Source organism: Planococcus citri, chromosome 4 (assembly GCF_950023065.1).
Source record: "Planococcus citri chromosome 4, ihPlaCitr1.1, whole genome shotgun sequence".
Taxonomy (NCBI): domain Eukaryota; kingdom Metazoa; phylum Arthropoda; class Insecta; order Hemiptera; family Pseudococcidae; genus Planococcus; species Planococcus citri.
In genome coordinates, this window is record NC_088680.1 from 26,127,210 (window position 1) to 26,146,703 (window position 19,494).

Consider the following 19,494-nt stretch of genomic DNA (forward strand, 5'->3'; position numbering starts at 1 on the left):
GAATTGTGAAATTTGGACTTGGGTAATTATTATTAGTTTTGGGATTTACTTTGACCATTTTTACTGATCAAGTATGTATGTACTTTTAAAAAAAAAAACATAAATAATTGCCAAAAACAGTCAATTTTGAATTTTCAAAAATTCGCCAAAAATCTCAAAAATTCGTTGGGCAGCTGAAAATTTGGTTTTGGGGGTCTTAGACTATGCTCTTTCCAAAAATCGCGGTCCCGTTCAAATCTTCTAAAAATTTGCATTACCTACCTATCCATAATCTCATTTTATTCACACATCATTATTGGCTCATCATTTTCGAAGCTTTTCAAATGATGTAGGTAAGTACTTACTACCTACCTTAGCAATATATTCAGAAAAAAATTCTTGTTTTATCATCAAATTTGTTTCAAAAATGGCCTACTATTCGTCTTACTTGATTATTTCGACATCATTTTCTCGAATTAGATTTGGTTTTTCTTCTCCATTTCTCGTTTTTGTTTTTTTACTGCCGTAGTATTGAAATAAATCACAATCCCAAATGAAACAATTAGATTGAATAATGTATTTCAAGAATCATTACAGGTGAAAACTCCTCCAACATCTTCGATATTACATCAGTGATCATGAATTACCTTAGGTGGTAAGTTTTACCGTTGAAATAACAAAATTACTTTGAAACGTTTCATCTTTTATAAATTCTTTTATCTGTAGTAATTATAAACACCCCCCCCCCCCCAAAAAAAAATAAAAAAAAAAATCTTTTATAAATTGATGTTTTATCAAAAAATACTAACTACCTAATGAAGTAGTTTACGTCAATTTACGGTACTTAATTTGTTTAAATAAAATTAAAATAATGCTTATGCGTTTGTATAACAGTCAAAGTTTAAGTTCAGATTAAGATACTACTTTTCTTTCATGAAAATCGTGATTTGCGAGGAACCGAGGGAATCGAACTATTTGCCTGTAGCGGCTGTAGCATTTCTAGTGTATTTGTCTCTAGTTTCTGTAGTGAGCTGCGATAATTATCATAATATGCTGCATATGCGCTCAGAGAACTCTGTGATCCGTTCATTTGCAAGATTTGATTCAATTTATCGAGAATGTTTCTTTCACTACGTTCGTTATCTTCGCGTAATTTACGTTGCGCCTCTTCCAGACAAGTCATCTTATTTTTGATATCTTTAGATATATCTAAATTATCATTGAGAGAGTCGAGGATCTCGCTGTTATCAGTCGAAGTTTCTTCATTGTATCTATTTTTTTGCGAATCCCATAAATCTTCGTACAAACTTTCAAGATTGGACAATTTGAGATTCATCGATCGAAGAGTGTTTTCTGATTCCGATGACTGCAGGGTTTGTTTGGGTTGAAATGGAGTCTATTTTTGAGACAAACAGAAAAAAAAAAGATAATTAGTACCTATTAATATATTTTTGTATTTATGGTTATACTGAATTTTTCAACTATGAAATATTTTATTTTCGCTCGTTGACGAGTAGGTACCTTCTCAAAAAATTGAAATTTTAGAAAACCTGTTCGAGAGCAACTTTGAAATGTGTTTTTACCATTTTGCTCGATATGATATTCTCACTTCATGCAAAACAAAACATATCTTATCCAAAACATTTCCAAAAGTTGTATTCTTAAATAAACTTTTGACTTTTGAGTATCGAAATTAAAAAGTCAATTTGTAACTGTATGGTTTGGTATATGCCTCTAAGTAATATACTAATAGATATTTGTTAAACTTGAGTTTTTAATTGAATTCATCGACCGGAGGCCGGATACATACCTTGTATTCCGTTGAAGACCGGATTTCTGAATTTAAATTCGCCTCATCAGGCTGCGAAATTGACGTTGATGCGATCGACTTGATAATTTTTTTCAGTTTCGTTTGAAAATCGATGACTTTTGCTTGGACGTCTGTAGAGATTTTTTGTTGAATTTCAAGAGTAGCACTATCGTCGATGTTCTCTTCGATTTGAATATGATTTGAGATGTACGAGTCGTAAAGTTTAGAAACATGATCGTACATTACTTCAGCTTTTGTCGGACAAATATCTCCTTGTTCTTCTAGCGATTCGATTTGTATTATGAGGAAAGATTGTTTCCGAAGAAGTTTCTCGATGTTGGGCTGTTTTGTTAAAATGGATTGAACTTCCTTGGCTTCAGTCGATGACGTTGATTCGGTTGAAGGTATCATTTCGGCCAATTTTATTCGAAGATTTATCACCTTCGTGAAGGCTTCACGAAGTTTACTCAAGTTCAAACTAAGGCTACTCAAGTTCAAACTAGAGGTTATTGGCAGATTATAAACCGCACTGGCTCGTGATTGAGTCTCATATTGTTTCAAATTTTCGTAAACTGATGTAAGATGATCGTGAAATATTTTCGCTGCGCGCTCACCGATCTGTTTTCGTTTTGATATTTCATTTTCCAAGTCAGTAATTTGGCATGCTAAGTGATCAACGTGGGTTGTAGACTCATTAGGCATACTTTGATATCCGTAATACATCGTTATTTCTTCAGCTGGTTGAAAATGTCAGTTAATTACGTTCTGAATGTAGGTAAGTTGATGCTGAAGATGTTTCAAAATTCACGGTAATCTACGCGTACAAAAATATGCAATTGTGGAACGAGAACTTGGAACAGTTGAGCGAAGGAAAAAGTCACACTTGAACACGAAATGAACGACTAGCGAGCTACGTACGATTGCACTAGAATAACTTGTAAACTTGATGATAAGTTCAGTTGTAAAACAGAATCAATACTAGTGTATTGTTGCAAATAGACGTAGGTCTAGGTATCTCTGTACCTACTGATGCAAACCTTTGTGTGGTGGTAGGTTGGAGGGTGAAGGGCGATACAAACTCGATATTTGAAAGTACAAAAGAGACTGTGCAGGTTCAGGATGAAAAATATGGACGAATGGTGATTGGTGACGGATGAAAGTAAGAAGAAGCGTGGTAACAAAAAATGTATGTATGGTACATAAAACGTGCACATATGTACAACCGACGAATGCTCTTCAAGGACTCGAGTTGAAATTCTTAGTGCAACCTGTTGTCAGTTTTTTTGGAAGATGGACTGGGAAAAAATTTCTGTGAATTTTCGATACTTATGTCAAACCAAACCCAAGTGTCAAAAACTTGAAAAAAAAGGTCAATTCATAAAATTTTTACTTGGTATCTAATATCTGTGTACGTTGAAGTAGATTTTTAGATGGCTGACTTGTAAGATGAAAAAAAATCAACGAATTTGCTGAAATGATGTTAAAGTTTCAGCAAGAGCATTCTGAAAATCCAGACTTTTGGCAGAATGTTTACAATTTCTGGGGGGGGGGGGTGGACAATTTTCGGCCAAAAGCGAAACTTCAACAATTGTAGTAAAAGAATGAGTCCTTTAAAATTTCTGATGAAAAAGCGAAACTTTTAACAATTTTTTTTTGAATTACACTTTTGGTTTTTTACGAAAAAAATTACAATTTATAGCTATTTTAATGTACTCAAAAAATTTTATCAATTTTTAGAGTGCGAAAATTTTTGACAATGAGTAAGTAATAAAAAAAAGCACACAAATGTGATGACTTTGAAATCTTCAGCAAAAATCAGCTCACCTTATAAAAAGTAATCATGTGCTCAAAAAAACCACATTTTCCCGCAATTTCTGAAGATGTGCGAGACATTTTGTAGCCTAATTTTTTTTGAAAAAACCAACACTTTTTGGCCATTTCGCTGAAAAACGTAAATTATTTTCATCTTTGAAAAAGTAAAACTTGTACAAATTTTTGCGATAAGGAGGGCTTTTGTGGCCCAATTTCTAGCAAAACAGTGAAACTTTTTTGATATTTTTGAAAAAAAGTTGAACTTTTCTGAAATTTTTAACAAATTGAGCTAAAAAAGCGAGAATTTTTGACAATTTCAACAAAAAACTGGAAATAATGGTAGATTTGATTTATTGGCAAAAAAAATGATTTTTCGCAATTTTTGTGAAAAAATCGAAACTTCTGGACAATTAAAATAAGACTATTTGGAATTTGCTGCAAAAAATGGCAATCTTTGGCCATTTTTTTACAAAAGCGAAAATTTTTGTCAATTTTTGAAGAAGGTGAAGCTTTGGTCAAAAAACAAGATATTGGCAATTTTAACAATACAAGACTTTTTAGTCCAACTATACTGGGGGGGGGGGGGGCGGTATTTTTTCGCAACCATTGTAGATTTTGTAACCTTTTTGTTTTGCTAAAAACAGACTTTTGGGTAATTTTTTGAAAAAAGTACACTTTTTTTCAGCAATGTTCTCTTGGCAAAAAGCAAGAATTGACAATTCAACGACTTCCTGATAAATTAGTAAAAAATTATACTTCTTTCCAATTTCTGTCAAACAAGCGAAACTTTTGGAGAACTTCGGGAAAAAATTGAGCCTTTTTGGAATATTCTAAAAAAAGGGCAATCTTCGGCCATTTTTCTAAAAAAACGCAAATTTTTGACAATTTTTGAGAAAGCGAGAATGTTTGACAATTTTTAGCCAAAAAAGCGAGACTTCGAGACAATTTTTGGAAAAAAGGGGAATTTTTTAAAGCTTTTTGCAAACGAAAAATTTTAACCATTTTTCTAAAAAGCAAACGGTTTTTGTCAATTTTTGGACAAGCGAGAATTTTTGACGATTTTTTGCACAAGGCCATAATTGACAATTTAACAAAACGTGGGACTTTTTGGGCACTATTGGCAAAATATTGATACTTTTGACGATTTCTGTCGAACAAGAGAAACATTTGAAAAGTGAGACTTTTTGGTAGCAAAAAAAGCTAAAATTTTTATGAAAAAACAAGGTTTTGAAAATTTCAACTAAAGTAGAAGCCTTTTTAGTAATTATTAGTCACCATCCCAAATGAAACAATAAGATTGAATAAATGTATTTTAAGAACCATTACAGTTGAAATCGCCTCTAACATCTTCAATATTGCATAAGTGATTACGAATTCGTTAGTAAATTTTACCGTTGAAATAACAAAATTACTTTGAAACGTTTCATGTTTTATAAATTGTAAAATAATTGATGTTTTAAAAAATACAAACTAATAAAGTAGGTATGTACTTAGTTTAGGCCAATTTACACACGAGTAGATACTTGTTTAAATAACATTAGAATAGTGCTTATGTGATTGTATGTATAGCAGTCAAAGTGTAAGTTCAGATTAAGATTCCTATTTATATGTACTATGTCGCTTCTTTTTCATTAAAAATCGGTATTTGTCGGAACATAATACCTACTATTTGTATACAGTGAGGAGTTGACAGAAATATTATCTACGCTCTGACGATGACGTTTAGAGTTCTGGGATCGGTTCATTTGCAAGATTTGATTTAATTTATCGAGAATTTTTTTTTCACTTCGTTCGTTACCTTCGCGTAATTCATGTTGCGCCTCTTCCAGACAAGCCATCTTATTTTTAATATCATTAGATACTTCTAAATTATCATTGAGAGAGTCGAGGATCTCACTGTTATTAGTCGAAGTTTCATCATCATATCTATCTTCTTGCGAATCCAATAAATCTTTGTACAAACTTTCAAGTTTGGATAATTTGAGATCCATCGATCGAAGAGTGTTTTCTGATTCCGATGACTGCTGGGTTTGTTCGGGTTGAAATGAAGTCTATTTTTAAAACAAAAAGAAGAAAAAACAACATTAGTAATAAATAATAATACTCGTATTTGAATTTATGGCTACAATGAATTTTTTCAGCTATGAAATAATAATCCTATTTTCACTAGTTTACGAGTAGGTAATCGAAAAATTTGAAATTTTAGAAAAATTGTTCGAAAGGGACTACCTATACGTATGTATGTATATCATTTTCCTCGATATGAAATTGTTACTTCATCCAAAACAAAAAATACCTACCTACCTACCTGATCTACTCGTAAAAGATTTCCAAAAGTTGTATTCATAAATAAATTTTTGACTTTTGAGTATCGAAATGAGAAAGTCAATTTGTAATTGTAGGGTTTAGTATAAACCTAAGTATTTAATTAATGAATTCACCGACCGGAGACCGGATCCGTACCTTGTGTACCGGTGAAGACCGGATTTCTGAATTTACATTCGTCACATCAGGCTGCGAAATTGACGTTGTTGGGATCGACTTGATGATTTTCATCAGTTTCGTTTGAAAATCGATGACTTTTGCTTGGACGTCTGTAGCGATATTTTGTTGAATTTCGAGAGTAGCACCATCGTCGACGTTCTCTTCGATCTGAATTTGATTTGAGACGAAACAGTTGTAAAGTTCAGAAACATGGTCGTACATTACTTCAGCTTTTGTCGAACAAATATCTGCTTGTACTTCTAGCGATTCGATTTGTCTAGTGAAGAAATTTTGTCTCTGAAGAATTTTTTCGATGTCGGGCTGTTTTGTTGAAATGGATTTAATCATTGCCTTGGCTTCAGTCGATGACATTGATTCGGTTATAGGTGACATTTCGGTCAATTTTAATTTAAGATTTATTACCTTCATGAAGACTCTACGAAGTTTACTCAATTTCGAGGGTGACAGATTATTACCCGGGCACGTTTGTGATTCAGTTTCAGTTGCTTTCAATTTTTCGTATACTGATGTAAGATGATCGTGAAATATTTTCGCTTCGCGCTCATTGATCTGCTTCCGTTTTGATATTTCATTTTCCAAGTCGGTAATTTGGCATGCGAAGTGATCAACGTAGGTTGCAAACTCATCACTACGATACATCGTTAAGTATTTCTTCTGCTGGTTGAAAATGTCAGTTATTACGTTCTGAATGTAAATTTATGCCGAAGATGTAGTTGAGCGAAAAAGCCAAAGGAACACTGAACACTTGAACGCGAAATGAACGAGCTACGAACGATCACACTAGAATAACTTGATGATGAGAAGTAACACAGAATCAATACAAGTGTTGCAAACACAGGTAGATCTACTATACTGATGATCCGTTAGAACATATGTTCTAACTGTTCTAACACTCTAAGGGAGGGTGAGAAAGCGATTGCGAATACGATCTTTGAAATGAAAATAGGTAGGTATTAAAAGAGACGGTGCAGAGTGCAGGTGCAGGATGAAAATGTACAGGTGTAGGGTGAAAAATCTTTAGGCACCCCTAAAAAAGACGTTTATGCTTATTCATTCAACTAAATTGAATAATTTACATTTGAAACACACTAGCAAGTGCTCGATAATTTTTCATTCGATTTTTCCTGTAACTTTCGTAATTGAGCTATTTTGGGACAAATTCCAAGATTTTTCTACGTTGAAATCGTGAAAACGTGATTTAAACGTTTTTTTCGAAGAGTAAAATCTGAAAAATTTGACCCAAAATAGCTCAATTTTGAAAGTCACCAGAAAAATTAAATGAAAAATTATCGAGCACTTGCTGGTGTGTTTTAAATGTAAATTCTTCAATTCGTTCGAAAAAATATGCATAAATGCCTTTCTTAGGGGTGCCTAAAGTGGGGGTTCTAAAAAAAGGGTTCAAAATTACGTCTATACAGGTAGCTCAATTAAATTTTTTCACTACGTTTGGCGCAAATCGCAAGTTTTTCTAGTTTTCAGGGGTTCCCAAAGTATCGAAATTACGAAAAATTGTGAAATTGGATTTTTGAGTACCAACGGAAAATTTTATTGAGCTCAAAGTTTGATAGGATGAAGGTCTTTCAGATACTAATAAACTGTAACAAGCTTTTTAGCGGGGTTCAAAGGGGTATGTTCAGAATGATGGTTTCAAAATTTTCCAAAATTACCCCCCCCCCCTTCTGCCCTCGAGGATCGAAAATAGGAAAATCACCCCGCATAACTTTCATCGAGTTCAAACAGATACTTTACGCTAAAAAAGGTTTTAAAAATAATACCTACTCAGTGGTTCCTAATTTCTTTTTTTTTTGGTCACAATTTTGGGAACTCTGGAGCCCAAAAATGGGTCATTTTGAGTTAACTAATCACGGATTTGTATTTGGGATATTTTAAGAGTGGTCGAGTCGATAACTGTCATGGTATCAAAAATGGCCCTATCGATAATCCTCCTTTCTGTGAATTTTTGACATAGGTGCATAAATATCAAACCAAGTGTCAAAAACTTCGAAAAAAATGATCAATTTATAAAATTATTACTTACGAGTAGGTACATTAAAGTAGGCAGACTTTTAGATATCAAGGTTGACTGGTTAGATGAAAAAAAATCAATGAATTTGCTGAAATAATGTTAAAATTTCAACAATTAGCATTCTGAAAAGCCAGACTTTTCTATTTATTTGGAGTCCCAAACATTGGGTTGGCTTGAGCAAAAAACATTTCCATGATTTAAATATTTCCTTGAAGAGGAAACTTTACTCCCAATTTTTTCTATTTTTGGCCAAAATTTGATTTTTAAAAATTCTCAACCATCGAAAAAAATCCTTTAGCACCATACTTACTTCTGAACCGAAAACAATCCTTGTATACTTAATTTTGAGTGATCAATGAATTTTTTGACCATGAAAGTGAATTAACGTGAACTTTGGGTACATCGAAGATGAGTTTTTGTCCAACTAATGTAAACTGAGGAGGCTGTGAATCGATTTTGGAGTAAAATAAATCATAATGTAATAAATCGTTGATAAAGTGGATGAACTTGAGAAAAAGTCTAAAATTGTTTTATATTTATGAAGTTTCCTAAGCACGTAGTTTAGAACCTTTGATAAAGTAACATAAATAATAGTTCAATTCAATGTTAACTCACGATGAGATGATGAGAAAAAAATGTTTACCACTTACCTGGTTTTTTAGCCGAAGATGCAAGTGAAAAGCTCTTGCCATAGTGAATAAATTTCACCATATTCGATTCGACTTCATCGCCTTCAAAAATTCACCATTTTGATTCATCAAACCACTTCATCCCCAAAGGAGGTGCTAAAGTCTAATTAGTTCATTTTCGAATTCGGAGTCTTTGAAATAATAGCATTTGAAACATGGTCTAAATCAAAATCACTATTCATTTCCTACAACTATTTTAAAATTTTCTGAGCAGTTTTCATTCACAGAATCTCTTTTTAAAGTTGACAATTTTTGTCGAAAATTGCTGCCAACACGAAAATAGTATTTTAAACTTCATTTTTTAATGAATACTCGTACCTACATCACAGTAAGAGTAAATTAGTGATTTAAAGGACATTGTCGTAAGTTATAGATATGAATTTAAGTGTGCTGTTTGTGTTTTAATGATAATTTTATTCACTGGGCTTACGATTAGGTACAATAATTATAGAAATTTAATACGAGTAAAGATCTCCAACATTTTTACGAGAATTTAAATGCTCCTGATTTTGTTTTTCCATATTTCTTGAATTTTCGATGATCTCCGGACTGCGGGGGAACCACCTGTAGAGAAAATAAAGACAAGTTAGAAGGCATAAAATAGAAAATATATAATCAATATTGAAAAGGGGCATTTATAAGAGAATAAAACCGTCTTTCGTTTTGGTTTCAAAAACTTACACGACTACTACACGTACTAAAAATCATTGGCAGAAAATTGAAATTTCACCGATTTCAGTCTCATTTTTAGATTGGGCATGTTTCAGAAAAATCGAGTAAGGTGTAAGTATGCTACTCTTTCGAATACGCGACATATCCCCAAGTTTTATATGTAAGTACAAATCAGCAAAAATCACTTAATCACTTTTGAGCATTCTGTAGTTAGTTTCTAAGATATAAAATTGATATACTTATGTGTACATATTCGAGCACTGAATTTCTAATTCAATAAAAATTTATTTATTTCAATTTAAAATCTACTCACTTTCGATGAACCTTGATCCGAGGGATTCGAATTTGAAGAAGTCAGCTGTGCCATATTCAACGCCGATGGATCAGTACTCGTGGATTTAATATCAATGCGCCTGAGCCCAATTGGAACGGGCGGAATTGGCGGATGCATTTCTTGTACTAAATTACGAGCACAAAGAAACATGCTGTTTCCTCTTATTGGATCACATTTTATACATCTGCAATTCTGTTTCTGGTGATTGTTCTCTGCCATGATCTCATCAAGATCATCATCGTCGACGAATTGTTGCTGCTTTTCCTCAAGAAAAGCCATTTTACTTTCGATTTCCTTGGATACTTCTAAAATATCGACGAGATAGGTGAAGATATCGCTGAAGTTACATCCAATTTCATTTCTATCTGGTTGCGAGTCCAATAAATCGTTGTATAAAGATTCGAGATTGGATAATTTGAGTTGTATCGATTGAAGAGTGCTTTCCAACTCCGATGACTGCGTTTGTTCGGACTGAGATGTTTTCTATTTTTGAAACAAACACGTAAGAAAAAAAATTACTATGAGAATATTTTAGGATCTTGAGTGAATTTACACATTTCCTAAGAAATTTTTGTGCAAAAAAATGGTTGGATTTATTTTTAGTTTTGTATGGTTGTAAAACTTACACAATTGTTTGAAAAACTCAAAGTACTTAACCCAAAAGCGAAAGAAAATGATGTAAATATGGCTTGAAATATTTAAGGGGGAAAATCTGTATGGTTACAATATTGTACAATTTATTTTTTGGACTTGGCGGTTTTTTTTTGCTACTTTTCTGTTGATTCATTTGCCTGATTTTCTTACAAAACGACAGGAATCCTAGTACATTTGAACCTACGTAAGTTTCTTTTTTGAAATCAGAGCAAATTATTGGTGAACATTTTTCATTCCTACAATCAAAATCCTTCCAAGTAACCATATTAACAAGAAAAAGAACCCTCGGACCCTCCCTCCTCCCCTCCATCAATATTGCTCTCTTGCATGAAGCCTCCCTCAGTTTGGAAAATTTTTGATACAGTCAAAAATTGGAATCAAAATTTTTTACGTGCCAAAGACGGTTATTTGAAGGATTTTGACCAGAAATGAAAAATTTTCAATTATTTTTTTACAAACTTCGATTTATTTATTATTATTATTTTTTTCTTTTAGGGGAGGAGGGAGTAAAACTCCATATAAGGTGACCAAAGGATCTCTGAAGTCGTTAGAGGTTTTTTTTTAAAGGGATCATTTGATTTAAAGAAGATTCTGACGCAAAAATGATTTTTTTTTTGGATAAGTCGAAATTAAAAATTTTTTTAACAAGCAGGAAAGGAAAATGTCGGCACAAATTGATTATAGACTAAGCTGAAATTCTGTCGAACATTTGTTTAACCCCTCCCTCCACGTAGTTTTTTAGCACTCGCGAGAAAAACATTTTAGACCCCAAAAATAACATTTTATTACGTGAAAAAAAAAAATTGAAAAAAACGTTACGGAGGAGCTAATTTACCTAATTCCTAATGGAATAACGAGAAATATTTAAAATATAAACTGATAGTTACCTTGAATTGGTTCGAAGAATTCATGAATGATTTCAAATTAACCGCAGCATCCTTGAATGATGGTCGAGTAGAATGATCGATATTGATCTCGGATTCGTTCGATGACGTAGGCGCGATCAACTTCATGATTTCTTTCAACTTGGTTTGAAAATCGATCACTTTCCATTGTATCTCAGTCGCGATTTTTTGTTGATTATCGAGGATAACACCGCCGTCGACGCTTGCTTCGATCTGCATTTGATTTGCGATAAACAGGTCGTAAAGTTGAAAAAGATGGCTATAAATTATTTCGGCTTTTGTCGAGCTAATATCTCCATGTACAATTTTGAGCGATTCGATTTTATTGATGAGAAAATTTTGTTTTTTAATTTGCGAGTCGAGATTTTTCGCACTCTCGGACTGTTTTTTATTCGAGTTAGATTCGTCTTCGTCAGCTTTGGTTTCCTTAGAGAATAGAATTTTCTCCAACTTTATTTTCAGAGTGATTACCCTGGAATAGATTTCGCGAAATGTGTTTGAATTCGTAAAATGATGTCTGGGCATTGGCTGATGCAGATTTTTCGTCATTTGAATTTCTTCGTATAAACTGATTTTCTTGTAAATTGACTTTAGATGATCGTAAAATACTTTTGCCTCGATTGCGCAGATCTGTTGTTTTGATATCTCGGTCTCTAAATCGGTGATTTGGCCTGCAAAATCATCCATCTGACGAGTGAAATCATCGGTGTAAGTCGGGGCCATGAGTGAAGGAGACTTTGGGAGTTGCCCTACCATGAATGAAGGAGGCTTCGGAAGTTGCCCTACCAACGGATAGGTCGGATTGTTAAACGCCATGATTTTTTTCAATTATTACGAAAATCTTTCGAAATTCACTACAATTTTGAAAAAAATGCAACAGCGGAAAGAACGCGGAAAAATATCAAAATGAATAAGTTAGTACGAATATTTTCTCGGTGAACGAACAAACTTAACGAACGCACTTTGAATATTACTTGAAAATTAGAAGTAATAACACTGGACCAATACTGCAGTCTGCAACTTGAGAATACTCCACAATGTAAGATAAGATAACTCGATGTCCTCACTACTGCCACCTCGACAACGCTGGAACTAACCACTTGAAAATTTAAGTTCAAAGAAAAAGTATTGTATTCAGAGATGTAAAGGATTGATGGGGAGGGTGGAGAAACAATAAGAGACACTGCAGTGTGCTTTTGAATCTCTAACGCGAGTGTCGCATGTCGTCAGCGATATGATTCTGGGTTTTTACAGCATTGATTGTAATACAATAAAATGTCGACTGTTGTGTTGGAGTGAGCGATGCGTATTCCATGCTCTCTTTGTTTGGAGTAGGTATGTCGAAAAAAGTTGTGTCTGATGGAGAAAGAAGAAATGAATGAAAAACAATGCAAAATTCTCAGAATGTATACAGAGCTATTAGAACAGGAAATGAGAGTAGACGTTGTCTAAGATCAAAACGAAAAGGCGATTTTCTGTTGTGTTTAAATGTAAGTATAGGTAAGGTACCTCTACCTACCTATGTTTTCAGGGAAAATAATGAAAATCAATTTTGAAATTAATATTTAGGGTGCCGAACCGAATTCTACTGTTTTTAGCAAGTCTGGAGCCTCTTTTTTCTCCAGAGGAAGCCAAAATCAACTTATGCTAGACTTATTTAACGAGTTCATTTCATTCACAATTGAGGCGATTTCCAAGAGAACATTTCGAGTGTGTTTTTTTGATCTGGAAAATTCTAAAAATCAAAGATAACTCTTGGATACGAATTTCATAAATTTTGATCATTCTGGAGCCCTCAGTGTGAGTTTTGATTTTTTTGAAGATTTTTGAATTTCTGTAGAAGGCGTAGCAATTGATGTGGGAAGCTAAAAATCGAAATCTTGTTTTTTTTTGGACGTGCTTAACGAATTGATTCGCAATTGAAGTGATTTTCTGCAACGTCACACCTCAAGTCTGTTTTTTTGTTCAGAAATCTCTTGAAATTTGTTTTTATTTTCAGTCTATAAAATATATGGTCCATAAAACACTAGACACGCTTTATGTGTTCCTGATGGGAAAAAATGTCGATTTTTATCTGCCTGAATCAGTGTTGTTGTACGTTCTAGACTTCTAGAGACATTTAAAAATGATGTAAAAATCAAAAATCGCGTTGGAGGCTCCAGAATGACTGGAAATGGTGAAATTCGGTTTGCAGGAGGGTCGATATTAGATATAGTCTAAGTATCAATTTTCATCATTTAACTGCGAACAGTAACATTTAAGAATAAAATCATGATTTGAAAACCCGCCATTTTTGAATTTTCAAAATTTTCCAAAAATTGAATAATCGAATCGGGCGAATGAAATTTCGGTTATGGAGTTTCATACATTGAGGGAGGGAGGAAGGGAGATTTTTTTACATGCCCGTCTACATAGGTATTGGTGAAATATCTCAAAAATGCAAAAATATTCATTTTTTAGTTTCCTGCTTTTGTTTAGAATGGCGGCGAAATTTTTTCAATATGTTTCACACTTAAAATTATAGCACGAAAAATGGCATTTCTCGTCAATTCGTTGACAAATTGGAGGGGAGGGGGATTTTTTCACATGTTCGTCTACACATTGGTAAAATATCTCAAAAATGCAAAAATTTTTCATTTTTTTTAGGTTTTTGATAGTATTTTTGCAATGCGTCAATCTTGTAATTTTTTTTCTCGAAAAATGAAAAAAAATGTCAGTTTAATTTTTTGATACATGTGTTATTCTACATAAGAAGGACTAAAACTGAGAATTTTTTCAGAATTTTTACTCGTCGAGATCATGGTTATATTTAAATTAGATACAAGTTTTTAAATCGATGTTTTTAGGTTTTTGAAAGTGGCAACACTGATTTTGACATCATTTGTCGATTACCCTCTCAAAGTACTACAATTTGAAAAAAAAAGCTCAAAATTCTATACCACGTACTATAACCGGAGCAATTTTCAACTGAAATTTTCCATTTTCGGCCATTTTGGAGAACTTTAAAGCCCCACACCTCCGTCAAAAAAATCGAAAAAATGTCCGATTTCCGTCATTCGCCATCGTTTGATGACCTCTACCTACACATGATCTGATTTTGAAAAAAATCGAAGACCCCTCGTGCAAAAATCCGCCGATTTGCCATGGAATGACACATGATTTTTTCAATTTTAATCTCCTTTGTCAGTCATGACTCATGATTTATTTAGATCATTCGATGAAACTTAAATTCAATTAACTAATGAATGTGTTTTGTTTTATTTTGTTGCAGGTAAGTCATAAATGTTTGCCAATTGCGAAGATGTGTAATACCTTTACTTACATTCACGTATCCATTTATTACAGTGGCGTCGCGATAAGTGAAACCTCGATATGTGAAAAAACTCAATAAGTGAAATAAAAACCTCCTTCCCTTCACCTTGGACCAATTTTACGTGTAAATCAACCTCAATAAGTGAAAAAAGGCTACCTCGTTAACTGAAACTAGGATTTATCCCAAAATTATCGTGTTTACCTCTACAAGTGAAAATGTTGTCTGCGTTTTACCTCTATAAGTGAAAATACCTCTTTAACTGAAAGGTACTGACTCGTTCAGCCTCTATAAGTGAAAGAAACCCTTGATGTTTTGCTGAGTCAAATTGTTTCCAATGGATTATGTGTCGAACAAGAAGGCATGGATGACCTGTGAGTGTGAGTTGTTTCAAGACTGCCTGATCAAACTAAATTCGAAAATGATCAATGAAAATCAAAAAATTTTATTGTTCAATTCATGTTTTTCGTTTTTTTTTATCTGAACTTCGATAAGTGAAAATTGACCAAAAAAAAAACTCTCTAACTGAAACCTTCGTATGTGAAAAACTCGATAAGTGAAACCAAAATTTTCTTCCCTTGAATTTTCACTTATCGCGACGCCACTGTATTTTAATAAAAAGAACTTCGGTATGTACTCGTAAGTTGTAGTGGAATATTGAAAAGTATGTATATGCAGCATTATTTACGTACCTTCGTAGACTTACCTACCTTTAGTTAATCAAATTTCCTGAATACTTTCTTCGATTTCACAATTTGACTATTATTTTTTTTAAAATCTATTTTTCATGTCTTACCTATTTAATTTGTTTGAATTTTCAGTCCTTTCTTTTCTTGTAATTTTTTTCGGGAACGGAAAGGGGGAATTTTTTTTCATATCTACCCAAGTACCTACTTGTTTTCACAAGGGGACCTATCGAGGAGTTTGCCTCCGATTTGAACGTGACCAGGATTTTTGGTAACAGCATATTATTCTAAAATCCTCATAACCAAAATTTTAGCTGCCTAAATTCATTTTTTAATTTTTGACGAACGTTCAAACATTCAAAATCGACCATTTTCAGTAACTTAAGAAAAGAAAAAAAAACGTACAAAATTATCAAAATAAGTCCTGAAACTAATATCAGCAGCCCCAATTTCGCCGTTTCCGGTCATTCTGGAGTCTCCAGCACGATTTTTAATTTTTCCGGAATTTTTAAAAATGCGCTGGAGGCTCCAAAATGACTTGAAATGGAAAAATTCGCCCTGGGGGGGGGGGCAGAAATTCGTGCAAATTTTGCGAAGATGGAATTATGGAATTTTTGATTTTTTGATGATTTCCCCTATAGAAAAATTCGGTCTAAAAAATACTCTTGAGGTGTCGGACGTGTCCGCCTTGGAATCGGTTCAATTGTGAATAAACTCATTAAAAGAGGTAGAGTTCAAGACACAGTGAGACTGAAGTAATAAAATTATGACTTTACCAAGTTGGATCATTTAATCGTAGAATATCGATATTGTTGGAAAATACAGCGATTCATTTGTTTGATTAACACCTGTTCCAATAAACAAGCGGGTTGCTGTTGCTGTTGCTGTTACTGTTGCCGTTACTGTTGCCGACTTGATTCTGAAGAAATTGCTGTTTAGCCGACAGGAATTGCAGTTGTTGTTGCATGTTCAGTCCTTGCGGCCAGTTCTCCCACTGCAGTTGTTGTTGCTGTTGTTGTTGTAGTGGTGGTGATGGCGATGATGATGGTGATGATGATAGCGATGATAATGGTAATGGGCTTACTGGTAATGTTGGTGAGGGATGTGCCATTCCGGTCTGAAAAAGAAAGGCGTTGATAGTATCAAGATTCAAGACTACGAAATTTGAGACATATGAGTGATTTTATAAGATTTATAATCGGGATGATATTCCCTTACATTAATGAAATTTTCTTCGTTGACTAAGTTTAATGGCTACTTTACAGTAATTTATTCGAATTGGAGGTTTCATGCGATTAAAAAATTTCAAAAATAGAACAAACATTTTGTGGAGGGGGTGGTCAGCCTAGTAAACAATGTCACCATAACCAATAATTTTATAAAATCTGTGTTCTGATATTAGGAATAGGAACAATAATAATCATTTGACGTTTGTAACGTTCCAAGATTTGGAAAATGAATTCGCAAACACTGTTATTTTTAGCTCAAAGGGAAATTAAACGTATTAAACGTCAAAATACTTAGATTAAGTATTTACCATTAAGCTCTTCCTTTGCTCTTCTGTGAGTGTTGGACGTTTATATCCGGTCGATTCCGTTGGTTTTATGATTTTCTTCAGCTTCGTTTGAAAGTCGATCACCATTTGCTGGATATCTGTAGAAATTTTTTGTTGATTTTGAAGAGAGTCGCCGTCGTCGACGTTACCTTCAATCAGGATTTGATTTGAGGTAAACGTGTCGTAAAGTTGAGAAAGGTGTTTGTTCAATATTTCTGCCTTTGTTGCGCAGATATCTTTCTGTGTTTCTAGCGATTTCATTTGTCTGATGAGGTAACTTTGTTTTCGGAGTTGTAAGTGTAAATTTTTCGCCGTTTCGGACTCTTTTGTTGCATTGGATTCTTCGATATTGATTTCGCTCGATGATGTTGATTCTAAAACTTTCGTTAATTTTATTTCAAGATCGATCACCTTCGAGTAGATTTCTCGTATTGTATTGAAGCAGGTGGACACTATCGACTCATTTTGGGTGCTGGTTTTCAATTGGGTTTCATATGATTTCACGTTCTCGTAAACTGATGTCAAATGATCGTAATATATTTTTGCTTCGAGCACGGTAAGCTTCCGATTTGATACTTTGTTTTCCAAATCGTCGATTTGACTTGCAAAATCTTCAACGCTTTTGGTAATAGATGCTCCCATGATACTTTTTAAACGATATTTTCTAAGTGTAAATTGTCACCGATCACCGAAGAACTTTCAAAATACACTACTTACTACTTAACAACACTTGAACGCGAGATAAATACTTAGGTAGTGGTAAAAATTTTCAGATCGATGAAGAACAGTTACTCGCGTAATAAGTAGGTAATTAACGAATGTAGGTAGGTACTTTGAACAATGTTATCATTTAAAAAGCAGCACTCAATCAATACTTAGTACGCACTACAATGAACGTTTTTACATTTTACTACTTTTGTTATTCTGACGAAACTGAAACTGTGATCCCTGGTCCATATCCAATACCCGAACTACACGTCATGTTATAAAAGAGGATCTGTAGTTTGGTGGTGGTGTTTTACTCGGAGAGTAAAGGGCAATGTTGAAACAGATGATGCAGGATGAAGAGAATATAAAATGGGGATAGGTGGAGAGTGAATAGAGACAGTATGCGTTAACAAGAACCTCTACTGTAGCCTAAAGCACTATAAAGGGAAGTACTCGCATACGCCATCTTGGATCCAGTTTACGGTAACGGACGTTATCAGCCATAAGAATACATACAATTTTTCGCGGAAAAACTGCAAATTTTTCGATTGTTCGCGAGTTTTGGTGAACTTTTAATTAGTCTTAAATTAAAGCCAATGAAATTCCCTATCGATTGATACTAATTCTTCATCATTTAGAGGAAAATTAACGATTTAATGAATACTTTTCTTTACCGCATTTTTCATACCATATATGCCAACTTTTTCAGTAAAACTATGCATACTTGAATATATCAAAATGTTCGGTATTTCTTCCTCTTTAAAATGATTTTTTACCCAAAGCTGTAGAAGCAACCGTTCAAAAGTATTCGAAGTTTGAAGTTGCGAAAACAAGGCAAAACCCAGCTACGGACAGTAAGTATTGAACTTTGAACTAAAATTACTCGAAATTTTCAGTGGACACCTAGGTATTTTAATATATCAAAATGTTCGGTATTTCTTCCTCTTTAAAATGCTTTTTTACCGAAAGCTCTACCTTCAACCGTTCAAAAGTAATTGATGATCAAAGTTGCGGAAATAGATTATTCATCAACACATTGTTTGAATTGATAACAGTGATAACACAATTTGAACATTTTGGTGACATTATCTTCAATTACTTTTGAACGGTTGAAGGTAGAGCTTTCGGTAAAAAAGCATTTTAAAGAGGAAGAAATACCGAACATTTTGATATATTAAAATACCTAGGTGTCCACTGAAAATTTCGAGTAATTTTAGTTCAAAGTTCAATACTTACTGTCCGTAGCTGGGTTTTGCCTTGTTTTCGCAACTTCAAACTTCGAATACTTTTGAACGGTTGCTTCTACAGCTTTGGGTAAAAAATCATTTTAAAGAGGAAGAAATACCGAACATTTTGATATATTCAAGTATGCATAGTTTTACTGAAAAAGTTGGCATATATGGTATGAAAAATGCGGTAAAGAAAAGTATTCATTAAATCGTTAATTTTCCTCTAAATGATGAAGAATTAGTATCAATCGATAGGGAATTTCATTGGCTTTAATTTAAGACTAATTAAAAGTTCACCAAAACTCGCGAACAATCGAAAAATTTGCAGTTTTTCCGCGAAAAATTGTATGTATTCTTATGGCTGATAACGTCCGTTACCGTAAACTGGATCCAAGATGGCGTATGCGAGTACTTCCCTTTATAGTGCTTTACTGTAGCCCATCTCTAGCCAAAAAAATCTGTATTATATGTGAAACATGGTTGCTGTCCATGGTACTTACTACCTGAGTTGACCTTTTTTTATTTTTTCTTCAGTGGCCTATTGTCCACTTAAAAAAACATTTTTCCTTCATTCTCGCTCAGCCAAGAACTCTGGCTGAACTAACTTTGATAGATGGACA

The 19,494-nt window shown here is 33.6% G+C and overlaps 4 protein-coding genes across 8 annotated transcripts in view; 1 reads left to right on the forward strand and 3 right to left on the reverse strand.

Moving 5' to 3' along the window:
• CaMKI (Calcium/calmodulin-dependent protein kinase I) overlaps positions 1-19,494 on the forward strand; it is a 481,648-nt gene that overhangs the window by 237,231 nt on the left and 224,923 nt on the right. The window lies entirely within an intron of this gene.
• LOC135843391 (uncharacterized) lies at positions 534-6,983 on the reverse strand. 2 transcript variants are annotated; one of them, XR_010558314.1, is made up of 3 exons: positions 6,065-6,983; positions 1,790-5,652; positions 534-1,375 (listed from the first exon to the last, which is right to left on the reverse strand). XR_010558314.1 is itself a non-coding variant. In XM_065361262.1 (2 exons), the coding sequence occupies exons 1-2, from the start codon at positions 2,510-2,512 to the stop codon at positions 911-913; spliced, it is 1,188 nt and encodes a 395-aa protein (XP_065217334.1). In that variant the 5' UTR covers positions 2,513-2,854; the 3' UTR covers positions 534-910. The 2 variants fall into 2 exon arrangements, 1 of the variants encoding a protein (XP_065217334.1); XM_065361262.1 differs by lacking the exon at positions 6,065-6,983 and having other exon boundaries at positions 1,790-2,854.
• On the reverse strand, positions 9,146-12,996 carry LOC135843797 (uncharacterized). Its single transcript, XM_065361812.1, has 3 exons — positions 11,369-12,996; positions 9,807-10,310; positions 9,146-9,385 (listed from the first exon to the last, which is right to left on the reverse strand). The coding sequence occupies exons 1-3, from the start codon at positions 12,200-12,202 to the stop codon at positions 9,305-9,307; spliced, it is 1,419 nt and encodes a 472-aa protein (XP_065217884.1). The 5' UTR covers positions 12,203-12,996; the 3' UTR covers positions 9,146-9,304.
• LOC135843801 (putative uncharacterized protein DDB_G0282129) lies at positions 16,154-17,918 on the reverse strand. The gene is made up of 2 exons (XM_065361820.1): positions 16,920-17,918; positions 16,154-16,499 (listed from the first exon to the last, which is right to left on the reverse strand). The coding sequence occupies exons 1-2, from the start codon at positions 17,577-17,579 to the stop codon at positions 16,224-16,226; spliced, it is 936 nt and encodes a 311-aa protein (XP_065217892.1). The 5' UTR covers positions 17,580-17,918; the 3' UTR covers positions 16,154-16,223.

Bases quoted from the DNA above. Each gene is read 5' to 3' on its own strand.
- LOC135843391 (XM_065361262.1), bottom strand. From the start codon at position 2,512: ATGTATTACGGATATCAAAGTATGCCTAATGAGTCTACAACCCACGTT. The intron at 1,376-1,789 runs GTATGTATCCGG...TCTCAAAAATAG, and splicing joins GGTCTTCAACGGAATACAAG to ACTCCATTTCAACCCAAACA.
- LOC135843801 (XM_065361820.1), bottom strand. From the start codon at position 17,579: ATGGGAGCATCTATTACCAAAAGCGTTGAAGATTTTGCAAGTCAAATC. The intron at 16,500-16,919 runs GTAAATACTTAA...TTTCTTTTTCAG, and splicing joins AGCAAAGGAAGAGCTTAATG to ACCGGAATGGCACATCCCTC.
- LOC135843797 (XM_065361812.1), bottom strand. From the start codon at position 12,202: ATGGCGTTTAACAATCCGACCTATCCGTTGGTAGGGCAACTTCCGAAG. The intron at 10,311-11,368 runs GTAACTATCAGT...TTTCAAAAATAG, and splicing joins ATTCTTCGAACCAATTCAAG to AAAACATCTCAGTCCGAACA. The intron at 9,386-9,806 runs GTGAGTAGATTT...TTTTCTCTACAG, and splicing joins CGGATCAAGGTTCATCGAAA to GTGGTTCCCCCGCAGTCCGG.